This window comes from Miscanthus floridulus, chromosome 6 (assembly GCF_019320115.1).
Source record: "Miscanthus floridulus cultivar M001 chromosome 6, ASM1932011v1, whole genome shotgun sequence".
In the NCBI taxonomy this organism is placed as follows: Eukaryota; Viridiplantae; Streptophyta; class Magnoliopsida; order Poales; family Poaceae; genus Miscanthus; species Miscanthus floridulus.
Window position 1 is genome coordinate 114,832,794 of NC_089585.1, and position 23,418 is coordinate 114,856,211.

The 23,418-nt window shown below is 46.1% G+C and overlaps 2 protein-coding genes and 2 pseudogenes across 3 annotated transcripts; 1 reads left to right on the forward strand and 3 right to left on the reverse strand.

Annotated features, from left to right (window-relative positions):
• Positions 1-3,328: 3,328 nt before the first annotated feature.
• Positions 3,329-4,950, reverse strand: LOC136461057 (glutathione S-transferase T3-like; annotated as a pseudogene).
• Positions 4,951-5,678: 728 nt separating this feature from the next.
• LOC136456662 (cysteine-rich receptor-like protein kinase 34) lies at positions 5,679-9,897 on the forward strand. Of its 2 annotated transcripts, none has more exons than XM_066456593.1 (6): positions 5,679-6,741; positions 7,054-7,355; positions 8,416-8,633; positions 8,760-8,997; positions 9,116-9,269; positions 9,361-9,500. In XM_066456593.1, the coding sequence occupies exons 1-5, from the start codon at positions 5,871-5,873 to the stop codon at positions 9,236-9,238; spliced, it is 1,752 nt and encodes a 583-aa protein (XP_066312690.1). In that variant the 5' UTR covers positions 5,679-5,870; the 3' UTR covers positions 9,239-9,269; positions 9,361-9,500. The 2 variants fall into 2 exon arrangements, with proteins under 2 accessions (XP_066312690.1, XP_066312689.1); XM_066456592.1 differs by having other exon boundaries at positions 5,681-6,741; positions 8,423-8,633; positions 9,361-9,897.
• Positions 9,898-10,649: 752 nt separating this feature from the next.
• Positions 10,650-15,321, reverse strand: LOC136456663 (uncharacterized). Its single transcript, XM_066456594.1, has 12 exons — positions 14,970-15,321; positions 14,764-14,858; positions 14,468-14,534; positions 14,127-14,271; positions 13,864-14,001; positions 12,694-12,833; positions 12,505-12,552; positions 12,112-12,222; positions 11,857-12,035; positions 11,665-11,786; positions 11,156-11,232; positions 10,650-11,065 (listed from the first exon to the last, which is right to left on the reverse strand). Exons 1-12 carry the CDS (start codon positions 15,171-15,173, stop codon positions 10,955-10,957), a joined length of 1,437 nt encoding a protein of 478 aa, XP_066312691.1. The 5' UTR covers positions 15,174-15,321; the 3' UTR covers positions 10,650-10,954.
• A 1,442-nt stretch (positions 15,322-16,763) lies between these two features.
• On the reverse strand, positions 16,764-20,966 carry LOC136456665 (purple acid phosphatase 2-like; annotated as a pseudogene).
• Between the last annotated feature and the right edge of the window lie 2,452 nt (positions 20,967-23,418).

Sequence of the window (23,418 nt, forward strand, 5' to 3'; positions counted from 1 at the left end):
CTTGCTGATGTGATATTTAGGTGGGACTAGATCTATTTGAAAGCTTATCAAACAAGCTTTCCATTAAGTGCTCATTGACCTCGATCGCACTCCGGATGGAGAAGTTATGGCCTTGCCAATGGAGTATTGTCGGGCCGTCGATGAATTGAAAGTTCAACTTTGATGGACTTGCACTTTGAGACACATTTATTCCTACAAGCAAATAATGACATGTACATGTGGAACCAAGTGAATTGTACCAAAAATCACTATGCAAATATAGGAACGAGCTCACCTTATAATCAATGGTCGTATCCGATGGTGTCATGTCCTCATCAAGTGCCTTACAATGTCAACCTACATGTCAAAAAGTTAGCAATTTATTACGGCGATCCCTTGAGAAGTGGAAATGTTAAAAATGAAGATGCAATGCTACGCATAGAAGTATTGCATCAAGTATTCTAGCAAGTAATACAAATTTACGCATGTAAAGAAGTATTACATCAAGTGCCTGCTTCTCAATTTTTCATAAATGTACATGTACATAAATTTAAGAAATGACGTCTAAGTTCTAAATTCACGGGTACTAAAGATAAATTAGTTCATAAGCAAAAGCTTTTCCCAGGAATCACATGATCATAGCATGTTATCACTCATCAATAGAATAAAGACAAATTTTACCGTGAGACACCGTTCTTTAGTGTTATTGGCTTATCAAAAGTACAATATTTTGCACTTCCCAAGTCCCCTCGCTCTCTGCTGACACTAAACTGAACACGTACATTACAACATGTCCTTGTATTGTCCTTTGATGTCTGATTTTCTCCATGTCCTTGGCTACTATACAAACAATATATTTTTGACATATACTACCATCTCCTCGACGCCTTGTCTGGCTCTTTCTTATACTGAACCTAGTAGTATCGGCATAGGCATTATACATCTCATAGGTTTTGACCTCTAATTCAAAAGTCATACCAACTTCAGGGATTATTCCAACTTTAATCAACCACCTGTTGTGCAATCGAATGAGAATTAAAGCTATATTGCCACAATGTATTTATAATTTTATTCATCCTATTCAGAGAACAAAAAAGAGTGTTACCTTATCTGGTACCCTGTCTATCACTTCTTCATGTACTACATGATGGAGTGCGTTGTCATATAAACATGAGTGTTATTGTCGATAGCAACAGCAGTATTCTATACAGTAATATGCACACATTTATACATGATGAAACTACACAAAAGATAGAAGAGGAAGATCAAAGACCAAATGATGACCATACCTACATTATCTGCTCTCAGTTGACTCCACGAACAGCTTTGATCGCGCCGTCATCGTCTTTGCGCGAGTGAGAGCAACTGTTCTCCGGCCATGTTGTGCGCTACAGCAGAGGGAGAAACCATGGATGAGGACGACTGTGTTATCATGGGATGGTGACAAATTCTCTTCCTGGCCTCCTTCTACTATCATGCCGGCTGCGTCATCCACGAAGATGGCGGCGCAAGTACTAGCACCTTCTTGGCCTCCTCGTGTCATGCCGGCTGCGTCGTCCATGGAGACGACGGCGCATGGACTAGCACCTTCTTGGCCTCCTCCTGTCATGCCGGCTGCGTCGTCCATGGAGATGGTGGCGCAAGGTCTAGCACCGGCGGTTGGCAAGATCTAATCATGACGTGTGTGATGAGCAAGCTGACGTGGACCAAGGAACCGAGATTACTTAGAGCAAGGCTAATGGTTTAGCCCACTACCGGCTGAGAGAAGCTGCCATGTCACTTACAGCTAATCATACAGTCAACTTGTACAGTGAGCCGGCTGAGAGGTGTACTATAATAAAAATACAAGCATTTAATGTCAACATATAGAAGCCCATGTACATGCCATCAGCTGTGATAGATATCTTTGTAGCCATTCACCAAACAATAATAATATGACGGAAATAGGTGAATAAATGAAAAATACTAAGCCAAGACATGACTGTATACTGAAATGAGATCCACGGAACTTCAGAGAATTTTTTTTCTCCAACTAGTGAAACAACATCAACCAAACCATACTAAATAAGTTCATTAACTAGCACATTGATAAGTTCAAGCAAGAGTTCGCTAGCACATAGATCTAGACGACGGAGATAGAAGCAACTTCGGTAGAATGGAGCAGCCAGCACATTTGCATCAAGTGACAACACTACAAGCATAATATTGTCAAAGTTAAACATATGGGTCCTGAAAATTAGCTAGAAAAGTTCAAGTTTGTGGACAAGTGTGGATCAAATACGTTCAAGACAACATGTTTAGAATTTTAGAGTAGATACCTGCAAGTAGCATCTGCAGCATTCAGTACACCATGCCTAGTCTTGATTCCTGGAAAAATACATGTAAGACATCATGTTAGTTCTCACTATGAAGGGAATAAACAACAGAAACATGCAGGTTTCAGAATTCTACCGTGACTAGTTACGTTGCCTATTTCCGAACTTGCGCCAAATGTGCTCAATGAGATCATTTTTAAGCTGGGTATGCTGTGGACGATCTCGGATAGCAGCTTTTCTACGCATGACATCGGCAAAGCGTGGATTACGACTAGTGTTCACTTCAGGAGGTAGAGCAAAGGATGCCCCTGGATTCTCATTCAAGTCAATATGAATTTTAACATCCTCTCTTTCATCTTCCACTATCATATTATGGAGAATCACACAAGCTAGCATGATCCTTCCAATACTCTTTCTCTTCCATAGGCGTGCAGGACGACAAACAATGGAAAAACGGGACTGCAATACCCCAAAAGCACGCTCCACATCTTTCCTTGCCCCTTCTTGATGCTCAGCAAACAACTGATGCTTCTCTATTTGGGGAAGTGTTATTGACTTCATGAAGGCTGCCCATTCTAGATATATACCATCAGCAAGGTAATAACCAGTTCTATACTCATTGGCATTGATTGAAAACTGAACTTGAGGGGCTTCTCCTTTTAAGGCATCAAGAAAAAGTGGGGACTGGTTCAACACATTAAGGTCATTGTTTGACCCAGCAACTCCAAAGAATGCATGCCAAATATGAAGGTCATGGGAAGCAACGACTTCTTGGCTTATAGTTGGAACTCCATAATCACCACGGGTGAATTGCCCCCTCCAAGCTAAAGGACAATTCTCCCAACGCCAATGCATGCAATCTATGCTAACAGTCCACATTTTCAGCATAGTAATCATTCAGTATAATAAATGGAACCGTAAGGAATACCTTAGTCATTTTTTTTAAATAAGCTCTCCCTCAGGCACCTCAATGCCAACACATGCTCGGCTTTCACATCTTCATCCATTCCAGTTGTGTCTTGCGTCAGTAACGATCAATATGTTTCTAGCATAACTGCCTCCTTGTTTTCTTTTGCTACAAGGTGAGCAAGCCTCCGAGATTCAAGCTTCTCACTAGACACACGCCTTTGTGTTTCTAACATCTCTGTACGCCCTTCATTTGCAGCTTTTTGAGCATCTAAAAAGCTGTGAAGCTCATCTTCGATATCTATTATAGAAGGCTGGTCCTTTTTCTTTTTCTTGCGCAGCTCTTTAGCTTTCCTGCCCCCCATTGGTCGTTCATCTCTAACATCATCCAGGGAGAACTGCTGCTCCACTTCCTCATCAACACTAAACTTTCTCTTCTCTGGCTCTAGATCTTTAAGGCGTTCCAAATAGGCTTCCCATTTTGGTTCCTTGGAAAGAACTTCCCAACAATGCCTGTACGCAAATGGACCATCTTTTTTGTGATCTTCTTCGTAACTTGCCAGTGCCTTCTTCATTACATCATCTTCTGATTCACCACTACCCCACATAGAATCAGCCTCCTTCCCGTTACCACAAAACCAACCAACCCTTAGCTTAATTCTCCACCAATGATCATTTACTTGCTTAGCTGATCTGACTCGATTTTTTGGGACGGTTCTGTTAAAACCTTCAGCAACACCATTCCAGTACTGATCATTCTTCTTATAATTGGCTTGGATGGGATCATTTGAATTCATCAGCCAAGCACTAACCTGCAACATTATCAATAGATGTCAATTGATGTGTGTGCTAGCAATGTAACGCATAATGCCTTTTAATTAAAAAAACACTTACCAATTTAAGATCCTCCTCTTTTGTCCATGTCAAGCGCTTTTCAGACCTACTGTGATCAGCATCATTGTTGTCACCGTCAATATGGATTGCCTGTGATGCAGTCCTATTGCTTGCAACTTGTGGTGTGCTCTTCAACATATTAACAAAACCACCAGGAGGGTGAGAATCTAATCCCCTGTCAAAAATAAATATGAATACTGAATTCTTGTGTACTAGATTAGCCCTGCCAAAAATAAATATAAACTAACTAATCTCCTGATCACACCATGAGGGATCGCGCAGACATCTAGGCTAGATAAGAAACACCACAAATATTGCTAGAAAAAAATATGCATCATTTTTGTTGCAGAAGTCTCTCATATGAAATATAAGCCATCTAATTACAGAGCAAAATAGACTAGATCATGAATTACAGAGCAAAATATAAGCCATCTAATTACATAACAAAATTAAATAACTAAGAATACTTAAAAGGGCCACAAAACAATATTAATCAAGAATCCATACTAGCACATCAGAATCTTCTTGACTGTCAGCCGTAGGCCAAGAATGCCCTGAGCCACCAATACCAGCAACAACAGGTGTCCACCAAGCCCGACGAACCAGCCATGCCTGGTTGCTGAGCTGACGAACCTGCCACGCCTGGTTGCTGTATGCCGCCACCGAACCAGTATGGTGCGGATGAAGGAGGCAAACACTGCGGCGGGCGAGGCGGACACCACATGCCGGGTCCGAACATGGAAGGGATGGATGCTGGTTGAACGGGCTGAGTGCCCGGGGCGCCAACAGGCTGAACCACCGGCCGGGGAATCTCCATAGGTGCCGGCGCAGAGGTTCTCTTCGATTTCTTACTCATCTCGCACAGGCAACGGCGGCGGCCAGTCGGTGTGGTGTCTAGGGTTTGGGAGAGAGGTCGATTGGGGAGGAATTGAGGCTTAAATCGTTCGATTTGGCGCGCAAACAACCAATCTGGCGCGCGGGGAAGCAATTTGGCGGGAGAGCATGCCGATTTGGCGCCGAGAGAGATGGTGTGGAGCACGGGCTCGGGAAGGGGAGAGACGGGAGAGCGAAGCGTCGGCTTCTCGCCGATAGCGAGCTGGGAGACGGCTGCGAGAAATAAATTTTTTCTCGGACCATGAGCTACAGGCGGGCGAGATGGGAAATGCTCGCTCCGTAATCTCTCTCCGACGTGGCCCTTTTCCGTGTCGATGTGGACTCCTCCCAGCCGGCTAAAAAACGTTATTATACTTGCTCTTAGGATGGAGCCAAGCCGACTGCCAAGCTCAACGTAGCATGGGAGGAACCGAAGCTTAGTAGCCAAAAATATGGGACATGGCCACGTTCTTCGTCCCAGAAACGTCGTTCCGGAAGTAACACCCCAAGTTCTGGTTCTAGTTCCAGGTTCCCGTTTCCTTGTGGGAACATCTCTGCTAATAGCCGAAGTACGTTAAGGCCCCGTTCGGCTGGCAGCTAAAACTGGCTGAAAAATACTATTCTGACTGAATTAGTGTGAAAGAAAAACACTATTCAAACTTAAAAAAAACCGAACAAACTCAGTATGGTAAGCCGAACGCAGCCTAACAGCCGAAGAGTTGACGAAGCCAAGCCGAGCATCCGTCCCTCGTGAGCGTCCACGCGTCGCACGCTGAGGATATGTATGTAGCTGATGGAGTCTACGGACGCGCTGCAGGGATTTTTTTTTCCCTCGTGATCTCCCCAAGCACGCTGAGATGAAGTAAAACTCTCCCACAGTACTTGTTGCAGAGCTCAACCACCATGGCCACGCCATCTCTTCTCCGCCTCCTCGTCCTCCTCACCGCAGGCGCCGCCGTCTTGCAGGTGGCCGCATGGGTGGACTGCGGCGACGCCTCGCCGTCGCCTCCTCCTTCGTCCTCCACTTCCCCCTCACCACTATCGCCGCCCGCCAACGGCAGCAGCAGCAACGCGCCGTTCCGCGCGAACCTGCTCATGCTCCTGAGCGCGCTCCCGCGCGCCGCGGCGCCCACGGGGTTCGCGTCCCTCTCCCTCGGGGCCGGCCGCGACCGCGCCTTCGTCCGGGGCCTCTGCCGTGGGGACTTCCAGCCTCCCCGGTGCCTCGCGGACCTGCAGGAGGCCGTGCGCACCCTCGGCGGGAGCTGCCCCAGCAGCCGCCGCGCTGCCGTGTGGCTGGACGTCTACGTCGCCTACGCCGACACCAACGCCTCGACCCCCCGCGAGGACGACTTCCGCATGCTCCTCTACGACACGCGCCTGGTAGCCGAACCGGCCGCCTACTTGAAGGCGTACGGCGCGCTGATGAGGAACCTGGTGGCGCGCGCGGTGGGCGTGGGTGGAGGCGGCGGCGAGGCAGGGACGACGGCGAGGCAGTTCTTCGCAACCGGGGAGGCGCAGTACGCCAGCGACGATCCCAACGGTACCATGTACGGGATGGTGCAGTGCATGAGGGACATCACGGCGGCGGACTGCGACCGTTGCCTGCAGGCCTCGGTACCGCAGCTGCCGTGCTGCAAGGGGAATCAGGGAGGCGTCGTGCTGGCCTACAACTGCTTCCTGCGGATCCAGGTGTACACCTACTACGACCTGGCGCTCGACGCGCCGCCTTCAGCTGCTGAACCGCCGTCGCCGACGCCCGCTGGGGAAACAAGCGGTGAGTGTGTGAACTCTGGATGTGTTGACTCTTGACTTTCTGTCCATTGCCCGTCAGAACCGCCACGGCCCCGTCCGATGATGCGACAAAACAGCATGAACGGTCGTCGCTGAAGGTTGCTGCCGCTGCCAAACCTTTCCGTGTCGGTACATGTGTGCCGCAGTTCACCACGTTGCTCCTCGGCGAATGGCGACCCAGTCACGCGTACCTCTCCCCGCGTCGCGTTCGCGTCAAGCTGTGGGCATTGACTGATGTGTCTGACTGCGCTGCACCCATCATTAATGCTGGTCCTGATCGCCGGCAAACATGCAGGAACGGGGAGACCAAGAAACACCATCATCCTTGCCGTCGTCGTTCCACTTGGAACCATACTCCTCGCGTTCGTGTGTACTACTGGTGTTTACTTGCGAAGGAGAAGAGGTGTAAACGAGAGGAGAAGTCGTCCACCGGATGTGCCATACTCCCGGGCCCCGCCCAGGGGGAGGGCCAAGGACGACCGCAGCGCAACCTACGTTCACCCGGAGAAATTCACCCTGCCGGTGCTGAGGGTGGCAACCGGTAACTTTGCTGCGGAAAACAAGCTGGGAGAGGGAGGTTTTGGAGAAGTTTTCAAGGTACTGTCAGTCTGAACTCAGCAATTTTGAGTTTGTACGCCCTTCAGCATTTTTCTGATTGATGCCTCACAAGTAAAGTAGTGTTTGGTTGTTAGCATGGGTTGAGATGGGGTGGTATGATCCCTCTTTTGTGCTCTTTGGTTGGGAGTCGATGGAGGATGGGACGGTCCCTTTCAGGAATATCCCAAGTATATTCATGTGACTCCCGTCCCTCCAAATCGAGGGGACGGACGGGGTCGTCCCCGATTGACGACGTTGCGAGCGAGGAGACGGAGACGAAATCGTGCAGGCAAGGCGGAGAGTCGACGGCGAGCTGCGCGAGCGAGGCAGCGTGATGTCGGAGCATCTCCCGCGCCGCCGCCTGTTGCCATGGCCAGCAGGCCACGGGCCGCCTCCGGCCAGGTCAAGGCCACCTGGGGTCGCGGCCTGCCGCCGCTGGGCCGTGGCTCCACTCCCCACGCCCCGTCGGTGACCATATCCCCCGGCCAAATCGAGACTGCCCCTGCGCCTCTGTTTCTGCACAATATCTTTAGGCTGCAGTTTAGTTGCTCAGGTCCCGTTCGACTTACCCCATATTTGATTTGTTCGGTTTCTTTTTTCAACCGGAACAGTATTTTTCTCTCACAACATTTCAGCCAAAACAGTGTTTTTTAGCCAAGATTCAGCAAGCCGAACGGGGCCTTAGAACCCTAGGGTCCCCGGTAAAAAATGGTCATTTTTCTGTTATCCTTCTCTTTTATACAAGAAATAGGCTAAAATTTCTAAAATGCATAGTAATTAGCACAAAAATTCTAAAATAGCAAACAATAGCCAATCCATCCCATTCCTATAACAGTACAATCTCGTTTATATTAAACAGTAGCTAACGGTGTCAAATGCACCATCTATCCTATTCTTATTTATCACTTCAACCAAGCACAAAATGGATCGATCATGTCTTTTATCAACCAAACAGAAAATAGAGCCGTCCTGTTCCCGTCCCGTTCTAAAATTCAGAGACAGGACCGTCTAACTCCAACTTAACTCTCAACCAAAGGCTAAAGTTTGCACCTCTTACAAGTTCGCAGGGCAGGCTTCAGGATGGACAAGCCGTTGCAGTAAAAAGGCTCTCCAAGGGCTCCTCTCAAGGCTTCCACGAGCTGAAAAACGAGCTCATTCTCGCCGCCAAGCTGACACACAGGAACCTGGTCCAGCTTCTTGGGGTTTGCCTGGAGGAAACGGAGAAGCTGATCGTGTACGAGTACCTGCCAAATCGGAGCCTGGACACCATCCTTTTCGGTAGGCGCGCGGTCCTCTGCAGTCTGCAGTCTGCACACAAGTTGAAGTTGAAGCTGAAGCTAGGCAGCTAGCTATCCCACTGAACTATGGATCCATCCCACTGGGGTCCTTCTCTGTGTGATGCAGGGAGACGGCAGCAGCAAGCTCTGGACTGGAGCAAGAGATACACGATCATCAGCGGGATCGCGCGCGGCCTGCTGTACCTCCACGAGGAGTCCCGGCTGCGGATCATCCACCGGGACCTCAAGCCCAGCAACGTCCTGCTGGGTTCCGACATGACTCCCAAGATCTCGGATTTCGGACTCGCCAGAGCGTTCTGGGGAGACGAGTCCAGAGAGGTGACCAAACGACCTGTTGGAACCCTGTGAGTATCCTCTCGTAGCAGGCCATTGTAGCTAGCTCCATCTCGTTAACGAAGCTCCAGTAGCTACAACTCAGCACGACACGCACACACGTGTGCACTTCCTGATGCATGCATGCAGCGGGTACATGTCCCCGGAGTACGCGTACTACGGGCACGTCTCGACCAAATCCGACATGTTCAGCTTCGGGGTCATCGTCCTCGAGATCGTGACCGGCCAAAGGAACAGCAGCCCGTCGGTTGAAGATGGCAGCAACAGGAATCTGCTGAGCTACGTGAGCACCTGCCGCCACGTCACGTCGTCACGTCAGACCAAACCAAAGCTTCCTCGATGGTCAACGTGCTTATACCATCTTTCTGCTGCAGGTTTGGGAGAAGTGGAGGCGCGGATCCGTCGCGGAGACCGTGGACGCGTCGCTGGGCGGGCAGTACGCCAGGACCGAGGCGCTCGCCTGCGTGCAGATCGGGCTCCTGTGTGTGCAGAAGGACCCCAGGTCCAGGCCAGACGCGTCGGAGGTCGTCCTGATGCTGGACGGACGGTCGGCGATCCAGCAAACGCCGTCCAGACCGGCGTTCTGCTCCGGGTCCATATCCATAAGCGGCGCCTCAGCGCGGCGTGCTGCCCGCGGAAATGCAGCGAGCTATGGGCGTCGTTCTGCGATCGGACCTGTTTCCGAGAACAGCGTCACGGTTTCGGAGCTCGAACCGCGGTAGACCGTAGAATGGTTTTATTCCACTACAAGAGTCAGGAGCAATTGGTTCTGTAATCTGTACTGCCCAATTACTTGTCGCCCAAAGCTCTGGGAAACAAGAAGTGAAATGCTCCATTTGAGGCCTTGTTTGAATGTAATCTGATGCACCTCAATCCATATATGTTGGAATGGATTGGAGTAAAATTTAACACATCAATTTACATGTGTCGATGTGGATTGGAGTAAAACTTGAACCAAATACAACCTCCAATCAATCCGACAACATCCAAATAAGCTTGAGAGGGAAATCAACGCACATAGAGTGTCCATGGTTTGTCCACCACAACATAGCACACACACATAGAAACAAACATTAGTTTAGAAGTTTATGTCACACACATTAGTCTTTTTCATATAAAATTAAAGTTTCATGTTCTATCTAACTAACTAATTTTATGTCATAGATTTATGTCATAGACATTAGTCCTTTTCCTATAAATTAAAGTTTAACTTCGAACAACTCTAGAAGTTGATTTATTCCAGGAGAGAGAGAGTAGTTGAGGTAGCAAGGATATCTATTTTTACAATTAAGAGTGCAAAAGGTAGTAAGGACATACATTTTTATAATTAAGAATGCGGAAGGTAGTAAGGATATCTATTTTTACTATTTACTGTAGAATTAGACTAGGCCGATAGTTCAGGGAGGTTAGATGGATTTTTTTTTCTACGCAACTGGGGGATTCATTCTAAGGCGAGACAAGGGTGTTTTGGACTAAGCCCACCATCTGGCCCAACCGCGTCAACAATACGATGCGTCAATAATCAGATAAACACGCCCTGCTCCTCACTGTACCCCACCCAACAGGTCTGACGCTCATTTTTCTCGGAACGAAATGAAAATTCTGTTGATCTCAAAGAACTAGACAACTCCAATCCGACTCATGAGTTTTGGATTGGAAAGTAAATATATAATGTAATGCACTGTACCTGTTAATCCTAACCGAGTATAATATATTTGGAGGACAAAATCATGAATGATACAAAGATACAGTCCTAAAACAAATGACGAAGGATATACCGCCACAAATGCTTTACACTCTACATGGAGACCTATACTACAGTAAATACAATCAAGGCCGGTGTAGTTATGTTACAAACAACACCATGGAGGTGCAATGTACAACAAAACAAAAAATGCCTTCGTTGGAATCATCAAACAGCATCTACCCGTCGTTCTATAGAAGCATCCTTCATGGCGTGGAATCGCTCTAATTAGTTTTCGATCGCTTCCATACAATAACTGTGCCATCTGAATCAGATGAGCCCAGAAAATTCTCCCCATGATTCCAGGCAACCCCAATTACTGGAGAACCATGTCCCTTCAGGAATACACATGAGGTCTCATACGTGTCTTAATGGTGGAACAAAAAAGTTTAAGATGTGGCAAACACAGTAAGGATATCACATACCTGTAGTTTATTCACACATGAGTTCTTTGGGCGTGCCAAATCATAGAAGTAGACATTTGCATCCTCGCTTCCAGTAACTTCAAGTTCAGAACAAAATATGTCAATGTTTTTTTTTTTGGAAAAATCCAGCTGTGTGTAACCAGAAACCATGAAGTCAAAGAATGGAACAAAAGATAGCTGATACACCTATCTTTCACAGTCATCCATCATTTTTTTGGGGGTAAATCCAATTCAACATTTAAATATATTGATTAACATTTGTTCAGAAAACTTAAAATCAAGTTTTACGTGTGCTTGTCAAGGTACTTCTGTTAATTACAATGGAACTTTACAAGTGTTAATAATAAAACATATATGATAATAAGTAGTGCAAATAAAGCGTGCCAAAATTAGTGCTAGCTGCAGGAAAATTGCAGAAATAAGACACCATGATCACCAATAGCTTCAAATTTTAGGTATTTAACAGCTTCAAACATTGGAACCAGTTTTAGGTTTTAACTCCCACATACCTATGAACTCTCCTTTCTCAAGGGAAAGAAGTGGACAGAAAGAAGCACGGATAGTCTGCAGCCGTGAGGCCAGTTTTAGGGAGCATATGAGAGTCAAGTATCCCTTAGCATCTGTCATGATGCTGAAAAGTCAAAAATATAAATGGTTATGTAAAGTCTACCATATAATAAGCTATCATTAAGGTAACACACCTGAAGAAAGAAAGGTTTCCATCTTGAGCACAAGAAAGAAGTACTGGGCAGCGCGCCACCAGAGAGAAGGTCCGATACTGGATTGTCGTAATAGGAGATTTGCTCTTATTACTTTTGTTCTTGTGAGTTCTAGATAATGACCCTGTATGTGAGTTCACACTAACAGTATATATGTAACCCTGCATTTCAAGAACCATTTCAAAAATATGAACAGCATATATCATGTCAAGTTAAACAAGTTCAATTATTGGATACCTGTGCATCACCAGCGAAAATAAACTGCCCAGTGTGATCAATATCCAAAGCTGTAACCGCATCATCAAAGTTAAGTTTGCTGATTACTCTCCCAGTGCTAAAATTTATTGCCTAGTTTACAGAGATAAATGGATCACAAGGTGGGAAAAACAAATGGGGGCAAGGAAAAAAGTGCTGGTCACAGTTTTACATGATTTTTGTTAACCAATTACACAGTAGAGTACATCATCCATATCAAAAGAAATAGCAGAAGACAGATACTTTGTTTTCCACTGTTATTGACCCACGGATATTAGATAAGAGGCACAAGCAACAAGCAACAAGAAACATATTGGACAGACAATAACAGTATATAAATTTTGGACTTCAGGAGCAAAAGGCGAAGAAGTTTACATTGATTTCCTTGTTTGCATTGCCAACTAAAAGCAAATTATTGTTCACCTGCAACAAAGCAGTCCATAAGAGAACTCATAATGATTCCCATACAAAGAAATATTAGCAGCAGAGGTATAGGGGGATAGCACCAATGAAATAAGTAAAGGGTTACAAAGAAATTGTAAATTGTGCTAAGTTGGAACTTACAGGATGAAAACAGATACATAGCTGGGAAGAAACTCCATAGACGACCCTGATGCATGTGCCTTTAGAGATTTCCCATACTCGTACAGTTTTATCCAGAGAGCATGAAGCTATGTACTGGTTATTAGATGAAAAATCAAAATCTGTAATGTGGTCAGAATTTGAAAATCACGAGACACAAGATAACTAGATAAGTAATGAAGGAATAGATAGGAAACTGAAGTTTGAATTGATCATTTCTAATGTATTTCGACCAAGTGCGGACTTCCTCATCCTGCTGCCAGTCCGCTTGTGACCAAGCCGATGAAATGAATGATATAGCATGTTCTTATCTCTTGTGTTTTCTCACAGCAAGTCTGGACCATGATTCTTCATAAACTCAGCATGGCCAACCTTGCGCCAAGCCTGGATGCAACTATATTTTCTAGCTGGTGTGCAGTGCTGCAAAGGGGTTCCTAAGGAAGTGAGAGAAGGCCTTAATTCTCTAATAATCTTAGTTGCTTGGGAACTTTGGAAGCATTGGAATGCTTGTGTTTTTGAAGGAGCAAGCCTGAGATTAGAAGCTGTCCTGCAGGCTATTGTGTATGAGAGCAGCCTATGGTGTTCTGCTGGTGCTTTAGCGCTCCAAGAGTTGCTTTCGAGGTCACTTCCCCTGATCCAACTAAACCTTTTATTTAATTGAGGGGCTGTTGGTGGTCGGTTTTTTGTTTTGTGTGGTGCATTTCTGTGTCACTGTGTGTGTGTTGTTTTTGGGGGGTCTCGAAAAGGCACTTCGCCTTTTCCTTTGTATTTCTATCTTCTTATTAATGAAATGACATGTAGTTCTCCTGCACATTTCAAGAAAAAATTATAGAAAAGTTTCCATATCTTCTACTTTTTCTAGTTATGGCAAAACCCACATTCAATTAGCAAATGTATTACTTCTGTAAACCAATTTATATGCTCAGCGTTCAAGAAAAAATGTGTATATGCTCAGCAATACGCGAGTTTCCTCATGACCAGAATAGCAGTTATTATTGATACTTGGAAATCAACTTTAACAGAACTAGTGATTTTCTGAAATAGGAGGGAAAATCTTGGTAATATGTAGCAACTCTTTGTTGACTTTCATTGTGACAAATGAAGGTAGATACAAAAGAATAGCTTTACTAGCAAAATTATGTGTAGTCTAACCTGTGATATTTTTAGAATGCCCTATCATTTTTTGAAGAACAGATGGTGGCTCAGAAACCTGGCAGACTGTCAAGCTGCCATCTGCTGCACCATATGCAAGCAGGTCGGAACTTGCACGGCCAAATTTCAGTATCGTAACTGCCAAGAATAAAATCAGTCATTAATGAGAAGACTAGTATACTAACCAAATCAATCAGACAAAAACACTTGATCGCAGAAAGAGAAGAAACACATGGCATGACCATGGGTTGATAAGAAAAAACCTGAGGCTTTGCAGTTGTCAAAGATGCAATGCATTCCAACAAATGAGTATGCAGGCTCGGCAAATCTGACATGCCGCTCAGTATCACTCTGCTTTGAGCCAATACTTACGGTGCGGCTTAACACACCGCTGTTACTTCTCAAGTCCTGCATCAAACATGTTACACAAAAGCTTAAAGCAGCATGAAAGTAAGCATCTCTTGCATAAAATTTCCTTTTTGCATCAGTCTCTTGTCCACAAAAGCCTCTTCACACGATTCAAAAATATGAAACTTGAAAGGATGAGGTAAAACAGAGAGAGAGAGAGAGAGAGAGAGAGAGAGAGAAATTAGATGAAACATACCCGCATATAACTCCAGCTGTCTGCCTCGGAGAGTGTAGCATGTACTGGAGAGGGAGCCCACCTTCCACTGATCAATTACAGATGTTATGATAACTATCATGGTTACATTTCACCTTAACTTTTCGGTCACACTACGTATTCAAAAGATTAAGGTTGAGAGCAAGATACTGCCAGTGAACTAGCATGGCCAACAAACTAACAACGCAACTAGAGCAAGCCACGCGAGCACAGCAACATTGTCTCATTTTGTTGGCTGCAGGCAGCGACACACGAAAAAAGATCTAAGGCGCACCAACCTGTTGCTGGGCGTGCTGTGGGCGCTGCCGCCTTCGATGCGCCGGAGAAGAAAGTTGCGGTAGGCGACATAGCCCTTGCCGTTGCACCGCCACTCCTGCACGCAGGAACGCCTCCCGCGACCACCAATGAGTCGAATTCATCCATTCCCCAAAGCTAAATGCGATACGAACGAGGGGATCTAAGAAGCGGGGGTACGCCTACGTACCATTCGGTGCTGAAGGGCGGAGGGGGGCTTGCGGCGGAGAAGGAGGCGGCGGAGGGCAGCGTAATCGGCGTCGGGGCGGGACGAGGAGGCGGCCGGTGGCTGTAGGACGCAGCTGAGGAAGTCAGGGTCCGTCGGCATGGAAGGGGCGGCGGGGCACTCCGGGGAGGAGGAGGAGGAGGCCGTGGCCGAGTCGGCGGCAGCCATCTCCTCCGTCTCGCCGGCCGCGTGGCCGGTCGTTCGCGCGCGCCCCGGGGAGAGATCAGGGACGAGGCCGGCGGGGGCTTGGATCTCGGGGACTCGGGCACTTCAGGCGGTCGTACGGGCGTGTGCTGGCAAGAAGTGGCTTGTTTCGTGTCCGTGCCCACGACGGAGTTTGGATTGTTTGGCCTGTATACAGTACTCTGTAGTGTCTGCTTCGATGTTGGCATATTCCAAGATTTATAAAAAATAAAAAATATTAGTAACATTTATATATTTTTAATTCAACGACTAATATAATATTATTATCTCTAAATAAGATTTTAGAATTTTTTTTAAAAAAAATTAATGACCTTATGCTGACACAGTCTACAATAAAATTGTAGTTTCTAGGAAGATCTCTAATTTTGAAATTCAACTTTAAAAAAACTCAAATGACCTCAAATGTTAACATGGTCTACATCAAAATTGTATCTCTCAATACGTTCTGTAACTTTGTAATTGATGATATATATCTATTGTTGTTTAGATGTCCAAATATTTGTTTTAAATTCTCATATTTTGAATTCAATTTATTTGTTTTTTAAAACCACAAAAAAATTGAGCCTCTAAATGAACTCAAATACAAAATTTGTCAACTACAAGGTTAGATCATGTTGAGAGCTATAACTTTGGTGTAGACCATGTCAACTTTAGGGGTCATTTGAAAAAAATGAATTTCAAAATTAGAGAACTTAAAATTGTCAACTGTAAAGTTATAGACCTTATTGGGAACTATAACTTTGTAGACCATGTCAATATCCAAGGTCAGTTGAAAATTCAAAAATTTGAATTTTAAATTTTAATAGCTTAAAACAAATACTGAAGCCTCTAAAATATATTAAATAAGAAACGTGTCAACTATAAAGTTGTAAATCGTGTCGAGCTCTACATCTTTTGAAATAAAGCATCCAACGTGAAAAAAATTATATTTTTATATGAGAGAGAGAGAGAGAGAGGGAGAGAGAGAGAGAGAGAGAGAGAGGGGCAAGCCCCACTACCATGTTATAAAAAAAACGCTCAAGAAACCACTTTAAAATGGTCAAGTGGTATATTTATATGATTTTAAGAATTATGTGGTGCATATTGTCCAGTATTGAAGTTCGAGTATGTCTTTCAAATTCAGCAACTAGTTCAAAGGGGTAAATCAGACTTTACTCTATTAATTAATTAATTGGAGACGTTTCGAGGATTTCATGATCTTTGAGCTAGAAGGGGAGAACACAGACAAGAATTGGATGGGAAAAAGTTTTCTAGTCCATATCTCCAGGTCCTTCACTGTTCCTACTATATTTTGCATTTTAGTTCCTAAATACATATATGGTATTTAAACCTCAACAGGAAGAGTGCTAGCCAGCTAGTCGTGGCGCTTGAACAAAGAGACTCGATCACGGCCAGAATTCCCTCAGGGCATGTTCGGTTAAGCTGAAACCTGACCAGGAATAATTCCAGTTGACGATGTCTATTCAAATTCGAATACAAATCTTGACTGGTATATTTGCAGGGAGCCATTCCCCTTCGTCCGAACGGCCCTCAGATTAACGCTGCAATTTGCAATGCCGCGAAAGCAGGGTGTTATTGTTATTTTCTGAATAAGGAAGCAGGGTATTATTCACCAGCACCTAGATGAGTACACACGCTGTTTAGCAATTTGCACACCACGTCCACAGTCCAACAGTGTCTTTACAGGTCACCACTGCCGCACTGCGATCGGCAACGTATGTTGTGCACGTGAATTCTGTACACAATCAGAGTAGAGCCACTCCGTTTAACGCTTCACACGTTATTCTCTCTCTCCAAGAGAGCACGACTGCACGAGCAACGACCAAGGAGAGCTAACTAGAACTGACAGAGGCTGCATTGGAGCTTCGGAGCCTTCGTGTATTCGGGGCGATGCTTTTATTGGTCGTGAGGGACCGCAACGAATAGCCAGCTGCAGTCTCTCGTCCTCACTGGAAATCGTCGGCCGAATCGTCCGTCGGCTCCCAGTACCGGTTGGTGAACCACATGGAGTCGGCGGCCACCGCGCTCCCGTCCTGGTTGCGGTGCCACGTGTAGTACGCGTGCGTCCGGTTCTTGATGTCCAGGATGGCGTGCCCGAAGCTCGCCTCCCTGAAGGCCGAGTAGCTCGGCTGCGGCTGCGACATGCTGCGATTTTTTTTTTCCGAGCAGAGCCAACGCATTGTTTGGTCAGGACATGAGGGAAATATGAACAAGCCATCTTCGCGAAGCTCAGGAACTGGAAATGCAGTAGTGTCTTATCTTACTTGGTAGCCAGTCCTTCCTGGTTCCCTCCATCGCCAATGGTGTTGTAGACTGGGGCCGATTGATCAGGGATTGGAGTGCACAGGCCATTCACAACGTTGTATGCCACATTTGATATCCTGTGCTGCAATCAGAGAACAACATTCAGCGTCAAAGACTCAGGATTATGATATTGTTCTAACCAGAGTACCGCCTAGCAAGTTGAGCTGAAAGCTTTCACTGATATGGCGACAAACATATACACAAACAAGTTGCAGGAGTTCTTGTTTAGAGGTTCGGTGCCTATATTCATTAGGTTTACAGCCTAGGAAAGCCTCACCGACGCACAAACACTAAATCCTAGTATAACTCTCAGAAGTCCATAGCAGAGTGAAAAAAAAAATCAATCATTTACAGCAGAAGAATTTGATAGTACAGAGCTGCTTACTGTGCGTTCGTAGGTGTGGACATGTCCTGCAAACACAACGTCAACTTTGTACTTCACGAACCATGGCTCATACATCACCCTCATGGTTTCACCTTCCATGTAGTGATAGTTGTAGCTATTGTACCATGGAGCATGCATGAGGACAATCAACCATGGTGTTTTACTCCTGTTGACCTTGGGAAATTCAGCTTCAAGCCACTTGTACTGAGGAGTGTATTTTCCTGGAAAAGGAACAATAGCATTTATAGATAACCCTAATTCATTCTAGCTAGTAGCAACCAGAACATATGTGCATATTGACAGTGTATTATTTTACCCAAATGAAGCATATGACCAAATTATCTTATATCAAATATTCACTGGCATAGTGCATACTTGCAATAAAAGGACTAAAACACAGCATCAGTCCAACATACACATACCGTATGCTGAGTATGATGCCAAGACAATAATGTAGGCTGAGGCCCTTTTGATGGAATACCAGTAAGGTGCCGTGCTACCAGAAGCCTTGTAGGGTGTGGGATACCTGTGGCTGAATGGCTTGAATGGCTTTGTTTCACCCTGCAAATGTATGCAACTGAATGAACATTTCAATGCCTATAACATGGCTCTAGTGAAATATCTACTTTTTGAACTGCCAACACACCCATTGAAACATATAGCATATGAAATAATTATGCGACATTCCTCTCTACAAATCTTGCCCATGTATCCCACCTCACATTATCATGGTATGGGTAGTTATCTGCATATGATAAATCCCCAACAAAAAGCACTGCCTGTGCTTTTGCATTGGACTCATAATGAGTCAGCGTAACATTGGAATCGAAGCTCTGACCAAGATCACCTGAACAGAATTGTCAAGTTTCAGTAATATAATAAATCCTAGATTTCAGCGATGATCAATAAAGTCATAGCCTCATCATATTGGGAAGCACCTATGAGACCAAACGTATATGGAACATCTGGGCCACTTTCTGGAGGAGTCATAAACCAAAACTTCCTCACCGTTTGTCCAATCCCAACAGCATAGTAATACTTTGTGTCAAACTGAAACAAAGATGGGTATCCAAGTGAGATTCTATATGAGGAAGAAACAAACATACGTACGACCAAAATTCTGATGAGATGGTGACCTCCAACTTTTTGATTGTGCAATGATGAATGTATCCTGAGGTGTAGTTGTAGAAAGTATACTGAGTATGCTTCCCATTTGCAGTATAGTTGAGGTTGTCCTCTGAAGTCCCCTAGATCACAGTACTCGAGCCAGGCTCACTTGTTGTCACCCATGAGATTATCATGGCTGTGCCATCATGATTGCCTTGTGTGATGTGAACCTTTGACAGCACAAAATCAATCAGCATCAGAGTGGAGATACCCCACTGACTATATGTGAGCACTGCAGCATAGAAAAAAAAAAGGAATGGACGTCAGCCTTGTGCAAAAGGCATTGTAATATTTAATAATTCTATGGAGTAAGATGAAGCAAGAACAAAAAGGTTAGGACAAAAGTAAACACAAAGAAGTCCACAAAAGGTGTCCTACAGCCTATAAGTAACGGTCAAACTCGAACATAAATATATATGATGGAAGGCTACTCTAGAAGTTCTTGGTAACTTTAAGAACGACTAAAGCAAAACAAATTGGCAAAAAGGTGGTACGGAACCAGTATTTCTAATTCAAGAGCACTGAACTCTTCACGTTTAATTTGTGGCCTGGGATTAAGGATGCAAAAGTAGCCTGAAAAGCGTAAAATACATATAAGAAGCACTGAAAAAGACCCTACACTTTCATGGTTGCAGTATAAATCTGTAACTTGCAAATTGCAATCATGAAGTAGGTTCAATCAAAACGTGCTAAGAACATAGCACAGGCCAACGAAATACTACAACAGATAAATGGTCATCTAAAGAGAAAACTAGGGAATTAGAAGATAAAAACGGTACAGATTTTCTAAAAGGCAGAGCTCAGCATTCAGTATAAAGGAAACCACAGGAACATCGTCTTTTTTTGGTGATAAAGGATGTTAGATTAGTATGACAAAATGGACAATGACTAACTGTTGTGATCTATGTGTTCTAGAAATAACATTCTAAAATGGTCCACAAACTATCTTCAAACGGCTTTTCAGTAGGATAGCTGACAGGAGCATATGCGGGCAAACCATGCAAGTCCACTAAAAGGACATAGATTTTCAGATGGAAATATTTGAATTCAAGAAAACAGTGTGACTAATCGGAGGGAAGTTCCAAAGGAACCAACAGTAAAAACTTCACATGTACTACTGGGAAAGAATTTTCTTGTCTCAGGCTAGGCGCCGCCTAGCTAGTATTCACATGGGAAGCATGTAACTAGCATGGATTTAAAATGACAAGCATACTACATACAAACGATCGGGATTAACGACAAATGCAGAATATAACCAAACAGACGCTGACAAACAAAATACAGATTCCCTGGAAGCACCAAAGATTCTGCAGAACATGGCAATCCACTATACCGACTCTGGCCACTCGTGCCTTTCACGTCGCAGCGACCACTAGGGAGCAACAAACCCGTGTGCTACCGGACGCGAAGTCGCGAACAGTTTACATACTCTGAAAGGAACGATTACATACTCTGAAGTCAAGAAAGCAGTCGTGAAGAGCATAACGCGGGGGCCATCCTATTCCTATCGAGCGGTTTACCTGCTCGGGCGCATTGTGGCCCGGGGGAGGGCGGAAGACATCGGCGTCGAGTGGCATGTCGATGGCGGAGCCGAGTTGGCGCCGGTACTCGCTTGTCTGGCCGGCCTGGGCGCCCGGGCACACGACGCCCACAAGCAGCAGGGGAAGGAGCGCGACCCAGGCGAACGCCGCCACGGCGCCGATCTGGTCCACGCCGTGCCGCCCCATTCTTCCCCGCAGCGGCGGCGCGGGGACGGCAGTGCCTCCTGCGTTCCGTGCTCTGCTTCTAGGCTTGGCGCCGCGGCTTGCTGGAGGTTGTATTGGACGAGAGAACGGGAATGGGATCGCGTGTTCGACTTCGTGCTCGGAGATGGATCGACTTTCTGGGTCAAAGCGTGCGGTTTGGAGATGGAATATGCTGATCTGAGGTGCCAAGAAATAATTTGGCACGGAGAGGACGGATTGGCTCTGGGCTTGAACACGCATGCAGAGACGGAAGAGTGAAGACGGCGGAGAGGGACCGAGGGAGCGGAGACCGGAGAGAGACCGATAGAAAACGGAGGAGGATGCTTAGTTTTCGAGGTTTTTATAGGTAAGTCATTAAAAAAGTTTGTAATTATACCTAAGCTATTAAAAAATTGACCTTACACAGTTGTCACTGCTCTAAACTTCTTTGCCTTATAAGCCATTCCGTTCGTGTTCTGTTTGTTTTTCGCCGTTTGGTGTGGGACCAGCCAGTGAAATTGTCCGTATTACCCTTGGCGGTGGAAACCGACTGTTTTCTTTCTCTTTGTGTTCCTCCTGGTCTTCTTCCCCTTGCGCGTCGTCGGCACCGTGCCCGGTGGCCCGGCCCTACGCCCCCGGCAACTCTAGCCCTCGACCCCGCCCTTCGCCCCGGCGCCTCGCGGCACCAGCCCCGCCCAGCGACCCCGACGGCCTAGCCCCACGCTCCCGGCCCAGCACCGCCCTGCACCCTCGGCGGCGGCGGCCCGGCTCCGTGCCCCCGGCGACCGCGCACACTCCAGGCCGGGGCGCCGCCGCGCCACGTCGCCAGATCCAGCGGCGCCTGGCTACTCCTCACCTGCCTGGATCCCGTCACCGTTCGCGCGGTCGAGCTCTAGTCGTCCTCATTACGCCCCGTCACCGTCAACGCGGCCGAGCTCGTAGCTGCCCCACCGCACGCCCGCCGTCTCCATCTCCTTCACCAGATCTGTCGCTGCGCTCCTCGTCAGTCGCGCGCTGCTGTTGTCGTCCGCCGTAGCCATACCCGCGCGCGCCCGCTAGCTCCAGGGCGCCGTCGCCGTCTCAGTCCCCAAGCCTCGTAGCGCACTCGCCACAGGCGCGCGGCGCCCAAGATGCTGGATGCACCACCGGTGGGGATAGGAACGGGAAGTGGACGCCGCCCGGGGAGAGCAAGGAGGTGCCCTGGTGGCCTCGCTGCTCGTCGCCGTGGGAGCCGGGGCGCCGCCGTTCCTCGTCGGCAGATCCAGCGGCGCGTGCTCTAGGAGGGTGGCCGCGATCCAGGGGGCGCGGGGCGCGAGGCCGGCGGGTGGCTCCAGGAGGCCATCCGCGTCGCCTCCAAGGGCCACCGTGTGCGCCGCCGGGAGGGAGGAGGCCGCGTGCCCGGGGAGAGCAAGGAGGTGCCCTGGCGGCCTCGCTGCCAGATCCGACGTCGGCACTCCTAGTCCGCCGCGCGCCGCTGTCGCCGTGAGCCGGAGCGTCCCCGCGCTCTCTCTCCCCAGGGTTCTTCGTTGTTTGGTGTGGGACCGCCAAGGGTAATATGGACAATTTCACTGGTCGGTCCCACATCAAACGACGAAAAACAAACAGAACACGGACGGAATGATCTGTAAGACAAAGAAGTTTAGAGCAGTGGCACCTGTGTGTGGTCAATTTTTTTAATAACTTATGTGTAATTACAAACCTTTTTAATGACATACATGTAAAAGCCTATTAGTTTTTTAGGCAAATCTATAGGGATTGGAGACGGCCAAGTGGGACAGATTTGGGAGAGGACCTTCGAATGGAATTTTTTTTTGACCTTGGGATTGGGATCGACAAAGAGGAACATTTTTTCCCACAGGCGCAGTGGCAGCGGGCAGCGGCCAAGGTTCTAATATCTGCCACTTTTTTTTTAAACAAGGAAGTATTTTATTCATTGTAGTATCTGCTACTCGTGTTTCAGTTTATATGGTAACAAGACTGTGACGACCAATAGTGACTTCTCCTTCCATTTCAAATTATTAGGCATTTCATTTTTTTTTCTAGATATATTACGTTTATTTTAATATGTAGAGTGTATTTTTCCTGCTCCCGGGAGTAGTTACTCTTATCTTCAATAAACCACGTTACGTACGTGCGCAAACTCATTTATCGGTTTGAGTATGTTTATATACTCATTATGATACTCCAAATCTTACTATGTGAAATTTTATAAAAGAACCCATATTGTTTAATATATTATTTTAATAATATTATAGTAGTATATAAACTTGATATACATACTACTCTAGATGGTCTGGTATGATCATATACTTCGTCTATACACTTCATCGGGCCATATACACCCTAAAGCTAGAGATATGGACATGGGAGTAATTACTCGCTGGGAGTATGAAATAATTTCCCTTACTGTTTATCTAAACATAGTATATATATCAAGTACATAGCAAAAGCTATTATTTAGAAAAGCCAAATATTTTGTAATTTGAAATAGATGGAATTATACTACTGTGTGGCACTACAAGAAGATTTCTTTCTTAGCGAAATGGCATGAGGTTATATCTACACCCTGGGTCATGAATAAAACACTTTTTAAAGTTGTCTTTAAGTCAAATTTTTTATATTTAACCAG